This window comes from Perna viridis, chromosome 2 (assembly GCF_037379345.1).
Source record: "Perna viridis isolate PV_CMFRI_1.1 ecotype Kerala chromosome 2, ASM3737934v1, whole genome shotgun sequence".
NCBI lineage: Eukaryota > Metazoa > Mollusca > Bivalvia > Mytilida > Mytilidae > Perna > Perna viridis.
Window position 1 is genome coordinate 40,773,590 of NC_142446.1, and position 15,817 is coordinate 40,789,406.

Below are 15,817 nucleotides of genomic sequence, written 5' to 3' on the forward strand. Positions count from 1 at the left end.
ATTTTGATATCAATCTTCCAACCAGTAAAGGAAGATTCCTAATTAATTTGGACTTAGTTGCTCCTACCGTTTTAGAAAAAAAGGGAAAACAAATGATAAAAATAGGTGTTTTATAATTCGATTTTGATTATTTTTTATTGTGTTCCTTATTTCATTCTGATAAACAAGTACAACAGCAGATTCTGTGTGTTTTGGTCGTTTGTGTAATAGGGGATCAAAAAGGCCACAACCAAAAAATTTGCATTTTTATTTTTGATCCGATTTCAAAATATTTTTTTATTGGATTTCTCATAAAAATCTCTGCCTGCATGTTTCAACCTGAGTTCAGAGATATCTCTTACAGTTATCTAGTTATAAAGTGTCAAAGGGGCCACATCCCAAAACATCGACATTTTGACTCAACTGGCCGTTAGCCATGTGAGCCATTGCCATCACTTAGTGTCCGTCGTCGTCATCGTCGTCGTTAACAGTTGTCAAACATCTTCTCCTTTGAAACTACAGAATGGATTTGGATGAAACTTAGCATGATTATTCCTTAGAGTACCTTGCACAAAACGACCGTTTGGATTTTTTGATCCGTGAAAAAAACACCACTGTCATTACTAAAGATATAACATAGGGATTAGACAGCTGTTTTTTTTTTGCATATATCTCTGAAATCTTTAGGTTTAACCAAATTCTGATATACAGAATTAATGAAAGTTGGTGTGTTTGTTTCTTACAGTATTCTGCACAAAATGACCGTTTGGATTTTTGATCGGTGGAAAGAAAACATGACCGCTGTTACTAAATAAGGGTAACAACACAATCACCAAACACTGATCAAATTTATAATAAAGTCAACTCCAAAATAAATCTGGCAAAGCAGATATTACACCACCGGAGCAGCTGGTACCGCAATGGTCCTAACTTGGTACAGGCACTTCAGACAAAATGGTGGGTTAAATCTAGGTTTTACAGCGCGCTAAACTTCCATCTTTCATTGCAGCGTGAATATACCAGTGGTGATTAAAAACTATTTGCATGCTATTGTCATAATCGGTAAATCAACGGTCACATCCGCACAAAGAACATTTTACAAAATCAAAGATTGAAATCTTCAAAGTCGTTAATCGTCAAACATTCACTGTCACTCATTTTGGCATACTGTAAACATCTGAAATGGTACAAATGCGATATGCCCTAAGATCGGGGGGGGGGGGTGATTCTGCCATTATATTATTGGGTACTCTTTCGTAACCGTTATGACCCGAATGGCTATATATAGATATCGGTGTACTGATCAATTGTAACGAAGCCTGTGTCTGAATCGGAAACTGGGTAATATTACATAAATTCAGTGCTAACCGATCATTTGATCTTTTAATGTAAACTTCCCATTCTAATGTAACCTAGTAGTTGTAGCACCATTTAGGGGTAAATAAAACTCAAGGCGTTGATTCAAGAAGTGTATTGTATTTCCAACCAATCATATCAACAGTAACAATGTATAACTATATACTAGTAAACCTGCAAGTAAAATACATATAATCAGTACTAAGAAAGATAACTCTAGCACTCAAATAGGCAAATCTGCCAAAATTACATGTATGTCACATAGTCAATAGAAAATAGTGCTAGTTCTCTACTTTTTTCAATATTATCAAATATAAACTGCATAAAGTAATTTATTAGCAAAAATAAGCACATCTGTTAGATAATAATGCACATCTTTTGAAAATACAAGTTAATAATAAAATATATGCATTGACAAGACAAATAAGCAGTTAAAATGCACATATAAGCAAATCATGCTGAAAACACTACACTTAGCACAAAAATACATATAAATAACAACATGCAACACAACCTACCACGTATATGGTACAAAGGTCTTCTCGTCAGAAAAAATAGTTACAAATGTGGGATCTACATCATCAGCTCATCAATAAGAAAATAACTATCATAAGTACTGTGTCTATTTAGAGTACTCTCTGATTTTTTCAATATTCAACATAAAACTATATACATTTACCTATTAGAACATATTATAGTCAAAAGTTAACGAGTTTATAATGAAAAATATGATTTATCTGTTATTTTAATCTTTTGATCTCTAAATTTAGCCTTTTTATGATTTTAAGTATTTTAAACAATATTTAACTGTTTTTATCAATAAGATTAATGATTTTTGATACTCTTATGTGTTTTATTATTGTATACAGCACTTTCACCCAGATATCGCACACTCTGGCCATTTATACAAATCTTACATACAACACTCATAAAACTGTGGAATATGGAACTACAGACAAGAACATAAGTAAAGGATAACTAACCTTAAGTACAGAAAAGTTGTCCATTAGAAATAAATGCAGAAAACCAAAGAAAATTAATAAAGTTGACTAGAAATTAATATGTCTGCCAATCAATCACAAATCTGGCTGTCAAGAGAAAGAAACAATAGAATTTCCCTCCAAATGTGACGCATGACCAAAATGAACCAATAAAAAGACAAACAATCAGAGTTTCCCAAAATAGAATGATAAAACCTAAGACTGTAGGAATAGAGAGCACCTGCTATAAAGATGCACACAACCATGAAATCAACATATAGTAAACTAGTAATGGAATCACTGAGGCATGGAATGATCTCTGACCATTCATGACAATGAATGCAATACACAGTATAATACATGTATAGCAAGAATGAACACAATTCATATAATTAAGTAAATTTATTTGTTTATTTAGAAATACAAAAATAAAAATAATAACTGTAATATACAAAATATCCACTCCACCACACTGATACAAGCAAACAACACGCATAGACATGTGTATGATATGTTTTCAAAAATGTATGTTGTAGCGATCTTTGGGTCGCTTATGATATTGACAGGTAACCAGTTTATGAACCAGATTAAGCAGATGGGAATGAATATTCATAAATATCGGGGCGTACTAATGCAAATGGCCTATAAAGTCTTGTGACTAGCCTCAGTGCCTGAATCGGAAACTGGGTAATGTATCACCATTACAAGACAGACCTATAACAAAATTTTCACAATGATTCGTCGCCTGATGTTGGAAGTTACGGCCTCAGACAGATGTCTTTTTTTTGCTTTTCACTTGTACAACTTTAGAAATCTTCTCTGAAACCATAATTTAATGAAAGTCGGGATAATTGTTTTAGGATATCCTGCACAAACTAGTCATTAAAAATTTTCATGGGTCGAAAAACATGGCCGTTGTTTCTAAAAATAGAACATAGAGGTCAAAATGCTCTTTTTGCTATTTTTTCCTCAACTATAGAAGAATAATGTAGATGAAAGCTACTCATAAGATAAACATGCTATTCTGAGTTGATTGGCAGTATTGAAATTTTTAGGCGGCCATTTTGCGACCATTTTCACCAGTTTCTCGGATTATAATGATTTTTTTTTTGTTGGTTTTCTTATTAGGAAACACTGGGTTCTAATATGGATGGTGTTCACGAAAGTTCGTTCACGGCGGCCATTTTCCAGCTAATTGTTATACTTGCTTTGTTTTCAACGATATTAGATTTATATTGTAAACATGGACTCCTCGGTTGAATGGTGACGATAAAAAATATTGTATAGCCGTGATTTAACATCATTTTATGTTATTTTCAGCAAACTTGTACTAGGCTAATGCCCCCTCAGACCCGTTGGATAACAGGGTATAGGGGACCCCTGCCCACATTGTTTCCGGAGGTTCTAAAACACCTTTAGAAGACATTTCCAACATCATTTTACAGTGCCTTAGGTACTCAGTTGAACTTACAGCATTCATCAATATATGCTCTTTTTCAGTATTTTTTGTTTTTGTTTTGTAAAATATGGTAACAATTTAATGCATGATTCCTTTACTTAGTTAGTTAGGCACGGTTTGCCAGGTGTGCGTTTCTGGCTCTTCCAGAGCTTCTCTATTTTTGGTCTAGTCATGTAATAAATTGTGAGTCCTTATGCTTAAGTGTGTCAAGAACTAATATTGTGCCCATACTTGCCCCAACTGTTTAGGGTTCGACCACCGCGGTCGTATCATACTGCGCTCGGCGAAGCTTTTCCTTCATTATAGGCCATTTTGTCCTAACGGTGGGTAGTCGATGAGCATGCGTACAGCATGCTCAATATACACTTCCGCTAGGAAAATTCTTTTGTTCTATCCAAGCCCTACCTCGCGTATATTGAGCATGCGCACTAACTTCACAAAAGGGTCTATTGATATGTCTGTACTAACAAGTTGAATCTAGGGCAAATGTTGCTCTTTGTATTTTCTGTAATGTAACATTTCTCTAGCCTGACTGTGTGACGGGAGTTTTGTTGGTAATTTGTGATCATGTATTTATAAAATGTTACATACAAGAATGCACAAGTTTAAGATGTACACATAAACACTGAAACCACCCGTTGTCTTTTTTCCTAGATCTGCGATTTATAAAAAAAAATCAAAATCCTAGGACTTTTGATGCATCCTAACGAATCAATACTAAAAATACATTGCATTTGTTTTTTTTTCCTATTTCGAATGAAAACGATTGGTAAACCCATTTTCAAGGCTATTTTACTGCTGTTCGATCTTTATTGCAAGTATCAGTGTTCACTAATGTGCAAACCTACAACTTGCCGAAGTGTTGATTCTATGCTAGCTGTTAACTTGGTATCCAAAAAGCTTTATCAATTTATAATATAATTGTCCATAATACAATCGTATATCAATTTCAATATGTCTATAACATTTTTTCAATGAGTACTCGGGTTAGATGGTTGTAGCGACTTACTGTATTTGTATAGCACTTCTTCCTTGTAAGAATATTTTTCAGAGAACGTAGGCCCAACGCAGTTTTTCGAAAGAGGAAAACAGTACCTTTTCATGCGTGAGGCAAGGAGACGAGAAGGTAGCTGTGACAGCATTAAAAGAGGCAACGGACACACCAAAGACACACTACCACGTTTCACCGATCATACGACCAAAACACCGATTAACTTCCTCCTATATTCCAAGATGAACATGTATATCAAGAAAATACCCGTACAAACTAAAAGCGTTTGGTAACCGTAAATTATTTACTTGATACCACTAGAGCTGAAGGTACATTCCTGGATACAATTTAAGAGATAAAACAGGAAGCCTGCTACAATTAAGAACAATCCAAGCTAGTTTGATGGGTGTGAGTGGTACAGAGGAATAATAAAGTAAGACAACATTCAGCCCAATTTTTTATTTAGATACTTTTCTTGTGTAAATCTGTTTAATTCATTTTGTAAGTGGTATTTGCAATCATATCTACATAAAATTCCCTTTTTCACAACATCAACTAACTGTAAATATCTTTCCTAGAACATGCTCTCCATACATTCACTCTAAACAATTTTTCTCACTTGTCAATAATAAAATAAAATAGAAAGAACAAATAAGTAACAAGTAGAGGTATCTCAATCTCTTTAACACAAACCGAGATAATTAAAACAGGTCAATATAAATCTTACAATTGAATAAAACTAAATACAGAACTTTCAAGCATGTAGCCAAATCATAAGGAGGTGTTCAGAAATATGTCAATCATCATATTTTAAAATTCTACTTATATTCAACTCATAAAACCAGAAGACTTGATGAAAAGTCTTTGTGCTCAGTAGTTACTCAAAAATCAATCCTGAGAAAGTAACAACATTTTTAGAAATAAAAAACAGAAATTTTGAGAATAAACTGTTACATATTTTTTTAATGAAATATGTTGCTCTTCAAACATATTCACTACAATAGCATTGATGTTTCAACAAATTTACTTTCATTGCTTCAACAGTGTATAAATAACTGATTATTCTGGTAAACCCTACATTTCCATAAGATGACATTTCATTCATTGGTTTCAACCTTGATATTTCCAGATGAAACAGACATTTACACAGTTGTAAGTACCTATAACACTCCTCTCCAAATTTGTTCAACAATTTAACAACAAAAGGAAATAAATGGCTTAAAATAAATTAAAATCAAATACTATACTCTGAAACAAGATAACTAACAAAATCATGTATGGCATGTACTCGTACAATAATAATACGACTGTGTCAAATTATTGACCACAATTTTGCCTATGAAATGACACACGAGATCATAAGGCTTTGCTGTAGAAGATCTAAGATTTCTCAATTTTTGGTGTATTACTGGAGGGTTGCTTGACTAACCAATTCTTTACTTGTCTTTCCAACTAGTTCGAACAGACTAATGGAATAAAACATCTATTAAAAGTTAATCATAAAGTAAAACTTCATAAAATGGTTGGGGTTGGAAATAAAATATCTTGATGCAATTCAGTAACATAAAATACCATCTTTCACCACTCATAGTTGATCAAAACATTAATGGGTACTTTTGTAGCAAGTCTAAACCAGTTATGTAACGCTTTATCTTATAAGCCTTCTTAATGATCACTTAAGAATACAGTTTATAAAATCTTTCACATCAAGTATATTTTAATGGCATAACTCACCACAAAAATAACCATCAACAGAATATTCTGAACCACAAATACAAGTTGAATAACCACTTACGATCAAATATATTGTACAGTCTATAATTTGCACCATGTTCTATGAACTGTGAAAATTCAGAGGCCAATTCATTAACAATTTCATCAAGTTTTTCCAAACCCTGAGTAAAAGAAATGAAGAGAATCTGTTTAGTTTAACATTGTGCCTATAAAATTTTTTTTCAAGGCATGCAAAATTGAATCAGAATTACTTGTAAAGAAAAAAAAATGGACTAATTCAGGAAAAATAAATAATTTAAGACACACAGACAAAACAATATCAATCATTTCTTAACTGTATTTTTTGCTTGTATCTCCAATTACTTTTAAAAGGAAGCATAGAGTTTTGAATTACATCAACTCAACATTTCTTTTACTTTAATAAAAAAATTTAAAAAGTTTAGAAAACAAGTTTTTATTTCCATTTCAAAAAGCATGACCTCAAATGGTTTATATCTTATTCTTAATAAATATGGATGAAATGACTATCACAGCACTTAGTTTGAGGAATAATAATGACCGTCAACCCTCTTAGGGCTCAAGTTCAATGAATCTGCTATATTCTTTTGAATCAATAAATTAAATTAAACATATTTTTTGTCTTTTTTACAAAAAAAAATTGCACATCACATCAAAGTTGACAAGAACTTTGAATATCATCAATGTCAGAAAGACTTCGATCCTGTCTCTTTGCCCTGCTTCCATCTCTGGATATGGGAATGTTTTCTAGCTGAACTAAAATTTGTTCAAACCCATTGTACTTTAATCACAAGAGTCACATGATTAAAAGTCCTATGTACAAAGTTTCCTCACATTCTGCACCAATTATTATCTATTCACAAATCCTGATCACACGCAATGGAGATATCAAAGCAAATACCGCCTGTAATAAAATGTAGTAGACATGTAATAAGGGCCAAGAGTACTTATTTATACAGAATTTGGATTGAATTACTAAGTTTCATTACACTTATGTTCTTATTTCAATTTTGTAATTTTGTTGTCTTGGCTCTTTCCAAAACTGAAAGTTTATACAGCATGCATATTAGTAATTCTATCAACAGACCAACCTGAGGATGATAAAATTGAAAAGTCTGCTGTGTTGTCTGTGTGTAGAAATAAGTACTCCTGGTTGTATTAAGTTATATCCATTTAAGGTTGCGAACAAGAACTGTCTGTGCTTAACTCGTAAAAAATCCCTAAACCAACTACAGAGTTAAAATTAATAGGCTTTCTGTACCTCATCACAAAATACCTTGACACAATCAAAAGTCAATTTATTCGATAATGATTAATAATTTCTTTGTTTTATCTTTGTGGCATACAGTCCTGCTTCAGGGACACAGAATGAACACTCCAAAGTATCTCATTCCATTCCCCACTAAAAAACTCCATAATTTTCATTTGAATCCAACCATGCATAATGACAAACATTCAGTCACTTTCTGTACTAATAATCTGATTTGAGAATTTCTAAATAATCCACCAGAAATATGCAGCAAAATGTGGAAAAATGGATAAAAACTAAAATCTACCATGATGTACAAGAAAATATTTACAAAATGGGATGAACAATATCACAGACATTTATTAATTCATCATCTCACTCCATAAATAAATAATATAGCTATGTATATATATATAATAAGGAATCATTCAACTGAAAAATAGAAAGCACTCTGCAAAAAAGTTCATGGAAACTCTAAAACTGTACAACGAAAAAATGAATCTGAAATCTACACATGAAAATTAAAAAAAAAAAAAAAAAACAATTGGTAGATTTGCTGATTTTTTGTTTTTACAAAGCAATTTCCACAAAGGTATTTCATGATGAGGTTGTCAAAAAAACCTAACTACATTATCAATCCTTTGATACAAGGAGGTGTAGAATTGGGTCCAGTATTTTTTTTTATCATACAATTGTACCATAGATAAATAAATAACAACAAATCCTCAATTTGCATATCTTCATCAATATACAACATTACCCATTAAACAGGAGGTAGTCGACTAGATTTCACGTGTAATTTGTTAAGATTGTTGTAGCTTGCAAGATATGAAAGTGAAAACTTCACAACTCAGAAAGCGACCAATTAAATGATAATATGAACTACTATTCTTAATTGTTCATATTGTAGATTCAAAGTGGAACAAATCATTCAAAAACTCAAGGTTTACAATTTCAAAAAATATTCTGTATCACTGCATTGTTTGTTGCTGTTCAGTATTAAATATAATATGGAAGATTCTTTTTTCATTTATGGAGGCATGCATCTAACCTGATATCACTTTATATATCATGCAGCTACAAAAATCTAGAATGAAATAAGTAACAATAAGAAACGAAAAAAAAAATCGTTTCTTTTCCTTTCTTTTTTTTTTTTTACAAACTCCTAATACTGAAATAATAACTGTTTTTGATACACAGTACCAGTTACATCTAGAATGTTTAAAAGATTTAAATTGAAAAAAAATAGCAGTCAGCCAACAGCTCAAACTGTCTCCAATATTTTCTAAAAAAACTGATATTCAAACTTTTGACTGACACAGATCAAGATAAATCCTGAGTGAAATAGTTCATTGCCATGTTTCTGATAGTGCAGTTAGGACTCATTTGGACATACCAAATAAAAACATCAAAGCTTTAATAATGTCTTAAGAATTTAGGAATTAAACCACTATTGATAACAATTTAATCTTGAAAACAGACTAGAATTCTTCAATATTATTCATAATCATATAATGGTAGTTGTGTTTTTCAGATCTTTAATAATCTCTGTAGCACTCAAATAAAAAAAAGGTTTAAACAGACTTAAACCTCCAAAAACAAGTCCATGTAATGTAACTCTTAAAAAAAAATATTTTAAAACATACAAAAATAAAACTGCTGAACAGATAAAAAATCTCTTTCATATAAAAATGCATTTTCAGTAAGAAGTATGACATGTTAAAAGTATTAAAAAAAAATACTATACATGATGAACATGCCTTCTCTAAGCCAAAATGAAAAAAAAATTGCTTTTTTGGTAACTAGCAAAAATTCCTATCATTAGACTAAATGAAATAAAGAAAAAAAAATCCCTTCACCAACCAGAGAGTTGAAAGTGAAAGTCAACAAATTTAATGAACATCTGGAATATGAAGTTTATGTCTTTATCACAGATCCAGTAACAATGCAATGAATGGCCAGTTTTGAAATGGTATGTGTCCTACACTGAATAATTAATACCAATTTGATTGGCTGTAAATAAATAATGATTACATAACCTGCATAAGGTTGCTTGACTTTCATCCCAACCTCTCTAGTTGGGGGGTATTTGTGTAAGGTTGAATAATATAAATATCAACAAGGCCACTGTTGAGCGGTACATCCCAATAAGCAAATATTAATTAATGAGTAAGAAAGACTTGGGTCTGATCTTTTCATTAGTGGAATTGAAAGGTTTATAACAGAAAATAATATGGTTTGAGATCAAATAATTCATATTCTAACCTAAAGATGAGGAGAAATAATCCCTGCCATATTATGATGGTTGGTCTAAAAAGAATGTTTGACTTTATCTCTACTGAATATGAGTGCAGAATGACTAAATAACTTGGATAGTTTGAAACATGTCATGCTTTTTAATGAAGATGCATGATTATGAAAGTGGAGAAATTATATGCAGTGGTCAACACAGTAAAAGTTCTGTTGAAAACATCCCTCATTAAAAAAAAAAATGAAATTAGTTTTTTCAACAATGTAGTCTTTCCATTTAACAGAAAAGAATAATTTCATAAATTTCTTGTTGGAGATTTGTAAGATATTTTAGACTTCTCATGGAAGACCAACTACTGCATATACTTTATCCTTAACAGCTTCATTTCTAGAAAATATCCTGCATAAAATGTACAAATGAATGGGTGGTGGTGTTTTCAGTACCTAGAAGATACTGCAATCTGTCGTGAAATAGATGGGAAAATGAATATTTCTTTGTCTGTCGTGAAATTTCATTGAAGTTATCACAGTTCTCATTTCAAAGCACCCACTTATCAATTGGTGAAGATATGAAAATTTATGAGAAAAAAAAAACTATGGAACAATGCATCATAAAAAAACTAACTGGTCACCAAAACACGAACACACCCTTTACAAAAAAATCAAAATTACTAAGTTATGCAAATCTCTTCATGTTGATTAATTCAAAGTCATTCCATTCTAGTCACCACACACTAATAAATAATAATAAATGAAAAAGTTTTTTCTTTCTGAAAGTAGGGTAATTATTTGAAAGACTTCGTAGCTGGCACATCATTTGAAATAACGAAGAAAAAACCCATGACTTTTGATGATGCCACGATGAAATATTTATCAAAAATGGGGTGAAAATGCAGAAAAAGTTGAGTTCTGAGTAGAAGATGCAAAATACATATATATTGGTGACAAAATTAGCATGCTACAATTCTGTGTTATGATAAAAAACACGGGATTTTTCTGAAAGACTTCTTTGCACACAATGGGCTGAACAATGACAATTTTTATGTAATAACAAGCACTGGGCAGCAAAAACTCATAGAAAGAAAGCTAAGAGAGAAGAAAAAGAGTGTAAATGGTGAACCTAAGTGAGAGAAGTTGAAAAAAATATACTAAGTCATGTCACACGGAAAAAAATGAAAAGGAAAGAAAAAAATATAGATATCTATATATATATAATAATAATAACTAGTTAAACCCGTTACTCAGGTAAAGCACACATCTATCCTTCCACTGAACAATATCAAACACAGCTAGCACAAACAAGAAAGCTGTGAAATTTATCTTCAACTTCCTGCTTTAGAACCAGAAAGTATATCTTTTCTAATTTGCTTTCCTATAACTAGTCAAAATGATATAATGTAGTGTTATGCAATAAATAAATAAATAAATTCACAGAAGTATACCCCTCTTTAGAAATAACAGATGTCACTGAACAAAATTAATGATTCTTTTTTTTTTCTTGGCTAAAACAATTGATTTTTTTTTTATTTATCACAATGAATCATACAAGAGAAAGCATTCACCTTTTTTCCTTTTTCCAAAATTTAAAAGTTCAGACGATGTGAGAAATTTCATCTATTATTGCCTAAGTAGACCACATAGAATACTACACTGTAACATGACTTTACTTAGGTGATACATTTATTTACTGTTAACTGTAATTCATTAAATATCTGATAATTTCTTAAAGAGAGCTATCCTCTTGATATATGAACCAGTTTCAACCATTTGCCTTCCGACAGTGCTTTCCTACCACGTGGGCAAACTGTGAGGTTCATGGTCACATGTAATAAAAACCTATATGGTTAAAAAGTACTGGTTTTATAACAAAAATTAGAATTTACATACCCAACACAAATGGGTTACAATTGTAATATGACTAAGTACATGTATTGTTAGCTTACAGTCACATATCATGACTCAGTCTTTCTGGGATACTAAAATCAATTTCAGTAACATATGTTCACATACAACAACATTCCAACATATTAGTTTGACTTGGCTGTTTGACACATGATTCCCTATTCAAAACAGAAAAATTCCTGTAATCTATGGCAAATAACTGAAATCAGCTCATATTCTCAACAAAAAAGATGAAACAATGTATTTAGGTGTAGTAATGGGTATACACAAATAATCTAAATAAATATTATATACATACAAACTGTTAACAACTTTGAGTTAAAATAATAATAACAATCAAATCTGACTAAACATTATGTCAACAAATCAGTCACTCTCTCTAAAAGTTAATATATTGTATATAATCATATACTAGTACAATACATAATATATTGTATAAGTCTTCCTAATCACAATATAAATAGGGGAACAATCATTCACTCCAAAATAAAACATTATAACCAAAATATCACCCCGATCATGTCTTCCTAACATGCAAATAAATCAGCCCATATCGAAAACAAGCCAAGGCATTCATTGCGTTATCATGAATAATAAATAAAACTTTGGTTGATAATGTATAACAAGAGTTATCTCCCTTGGTCTATAACTTTTCAGACCAAGTCTCCAGTTCCTTTACAAATGAAAATCTTTCCTATGGAACAAGTCTCCTATCCTGCTCATAGACTTGTCCTGATTAATGAACTCATTTCCCATAACAATGAATGCTTAGCTCCATACCATTAGCTATATACACAATAACAAAGACATAATGTTAAATATGCTTCCTACATGCTCTTTAAAAAGCCCATAACTTGGGCACGAAAGACTATAAAACATTCATGAACTTAACAAAAAAAAAACAAAACACTTTAAAACAAAAACGCACATGCGAATTTCCTGTGAGTGGTGATTGTTGAAAAATTCATGTTCAGAAAACTACAAAAGATAATCACAAATGGGTGCCTTAACACAGTACTTCATAAACCATCATAAAATTAACTTAATAAAATTTTTTAAATAAACAACTCATTTCTTGAGGGAAATTTTAAAGCTGCTAATGTCAATTAACGAGATGCTTGTCTAGCACGCTTCAGCTCTTCCTGTTGTATACGTTGCTGAATAAGATACTGTGCTTTACCTATATTATTGGGTGTACCGGTAATTGTGACAATTCGATTCCTTGTGCCAGGTACATATACTCCTTTCTTTGAAATCTGGATGTTGGTTTGTGTAAACTGCTGTAATTCAACAATTCCCTTGCCTCCTGGACCTAATATAGCCCCAACTATACTTTCTGCAACTTCCAAATCTTGCTTGACTGCTTGTTGTTTGTCTTCTGTTGGACTATACATGCTAGTCCCCAAACCGAAAGAATTTTGATTAAGTGCTATATTTGGCGGTTTGTCAGTCTGCATGGTTGGTGTGGCAAATGCAGTCGGAGTGCTAGCGAAACTTGTAGCCCCTGTAAAAGAATCATTCAACATGGGGCTACCAACATACCTCTCATTTGCCATACTTGGCGATGAGCTTCCAAAAAGACTGGAGCCAGCTCCAGTAGATCCTGAGCTCCCTAGACCAGATGAACCGCTTCCAACAGGTCCGAAGAGACTCCCTGCACCAGTTGAGCTATTGCTCGTATTAAGATATGAATTGTTATTCTGTGCTGAGCTTGCAGGTGTGGCTGCAATAACTCCTTGAGCTCCTAAAGAAGAGTTCAAGTTTATTCCTGGCTGCATTGCTGGTTGAATGCCAGCAACACCGGCAGTTGGTTGACTCATGTTAGAAATTGTCCCCACATTATTGACTGCAGGAATCTGATTCATAGAAAGCATTCCTAGAATTCCATAGTTAGCCAGTGTATTCATAGCATTACTGATGTCCTCTGTTGCTTGTTCTGAGTACCCATGTCCACGAAGTGTCATTTTCAAGTTTTCTAGAGCAGCACTGGTCATGTGACCTGCTGGTGCCCCTAATGCTGCATTTAAACTGAGATTCGTAATCCCATTCCCTAAGCTGTTGCCAAAAGCTGTGTTTCCATTTATTCCGATTCCAAAAGCACCTTGATTGGAGTAGTTAGTTGTGTTAACAACCATTTCTTGTCCACGGTTTTGTGCAACATTTGGGTTTGCAAAAGGGGAACCAGTAGGATTAGCACTTGCAACGGGACCAGTATAATCTGCATAGCTTATATTTGGACAACTTCCACTTTGAGGATCCTCAACAATTTTCTGTAAAATTAAGTCTACTGCCTTTTTATTTGCTTCCATGTCACCTACAAAATAAGAACAGAGATGCCACTTCAAATTTTTTATGTCAGCAAAGTTATAATATATAAATCATCTTTACAATACATATGAACCGATAATTATTTTAATTATCATGTGCTGACTTTGAAAATTGTCAACTTGAATTTTGGTTGCATTCTCAAAGTACTCAATGGTTGAAAATGGACTAACATTAAAATTCAATACCTAACCATATTTCTATCAATATTTTTTTTATTATTTATTCCATTGTTTTCCAACTATTTCTAATAACTAACCTGCAATGGTGACACATCTTTCTGGTAAATTAATCTCTTTAGATTTCTGTGATATCTGTATATATGCACCACTTTCCTCTTTAATCTGTTTTATGTAGTTTCCTGACTTTCCTATAATCATTCCAGCTGTACTATTTGGTACCAATATTTTCACCTGTACAAATTGATATCTTGTTATGGTACATATATTTCTGCTAAAGCAGTTACTCAAAAGTAGAATGTGAAAGCATTAATCATAAAATATTCATTTTCTAATACATTAAAATAAGTTTTATAGAAACAATACCAATAGAATATAAATTATATAGATTGTTTCAATTGACATATTATTTTTTTAATTCATTGCATCTGTTTAAGATTGGAATCATTTTGAAAAGGAACTTTTTGTTTCTGTTCTACATTGATACATTTATCCATCTATATTACTACTTACTACTTTTTGGAAACTTGGAAGTAAAGTTGCATAGAACTAATTTCATGCCTAATGAAGGACCTAACTTAAGCATAATGGTCTTTACATATGGCATCAAAGGTAAAAAAAAAATCATGTCTTGGAGAATAACAAAGAAAAGTTCATCCAACTAACAAATGAACATGAAGATGATATGCTGAAGAAATCCCCTAACAAACTGGAAATATAAACTCCCACCAAATAAACTGATAGTCTTATTTTCAAGCATATTGAATCAATTACAAGAGCTTATCAACACTTCATTCCATCTGAACTGAAAACTACACTTTTTTGCAACTTTACCTGAAACTTATAATGAGTTTATAAGTTGTGAGATAGCATTTATAATCTGTAAATTAAAACAGCTATCTCACAACCATTTCAAAAGCCCAATAGTTTATCACTGAGGAAATCAAAATTAGATAACGTCAAACCAACCATTGCATGAAATAATCTTGATTGTTGCCGAATTCATATCCCAAACATAAATTCCTGCATTGATGAGTTCAAGCCAGTTCTTGTTGCATTAACAGCAATCTGTTACCAGTACCAACCCCCAGTTAGGGTATTTCCTCAGCTGATGTTATTAATGATAATGATATCAAACCATGTTAATTGGACGATAGATTACTTCATTACAAACCTGTCTGTGTCGCTCAAAGTTTTTATTTGTTTCTTCCAGTTTGGGGTTGGGGTCTGGCTTTTCTCGTATTTTTTCCATGATGAATGTGTGTATTCTTCTGACGGCATCAACGGCACCCATGATTAAGCATACTCTTTCTGTTGTGGCTAAAAAAAAAGAAAGATAAGTTGTAAAAAAAAAAGATAAGTTGACTGCTATGTACTAGAGCCTAACTCATACGA

At 32.1% G+C, this 15,817-nt stretch overlaps 1 protein-coding gene across 17 annotated transcripts in view; it reads right to left on the reverse strand.

Annotated features, from left to right (window-relative positions):
- Nucleotides 1-5,209: 5,209 nt before the first annotated feature.
- Nucleotides 5,210-15,817, reverse strand: part of LOC148625062 (RNA-binding protein Nova-1-like) — a 33,425-nt gene continuing 22,817 nt past the window's right edge. For 8 of the 17 annotated variants that reach the window (XM_088568290.1, XM_088568285.1, XM_088568292.1 and 5 more), the window contains 3 exons: nucleotides 15,585-15,742; nucleotides 14,503-14,656; nucleotides 9,055-14,232 (listed from right to left, as the gene is read on the reverse strand). In XM_088568290.1, coding sequence (XP_088424416.1) covers nucleotides 13,025-14,232; nucleotides 14,503-14,656; nucleotides 15,585-15,742 — 1,520 coding nt within the window. In that variant the 3' untranslated portion in view covers nucleotides 9,055-13,024. Of the gene's footprint in view, nucleotides 7,422-9,054; nucleotides 14,233-14,502; nucleotides 14,657-15,584; nucleotides 15,743-15,817 lie in introns of those variants that run through there. The other 9 variants (XM_088568291.1, XM_088568286.1, XM_088568288.1 and 6 more) reach the window with 3 other exon arrangements.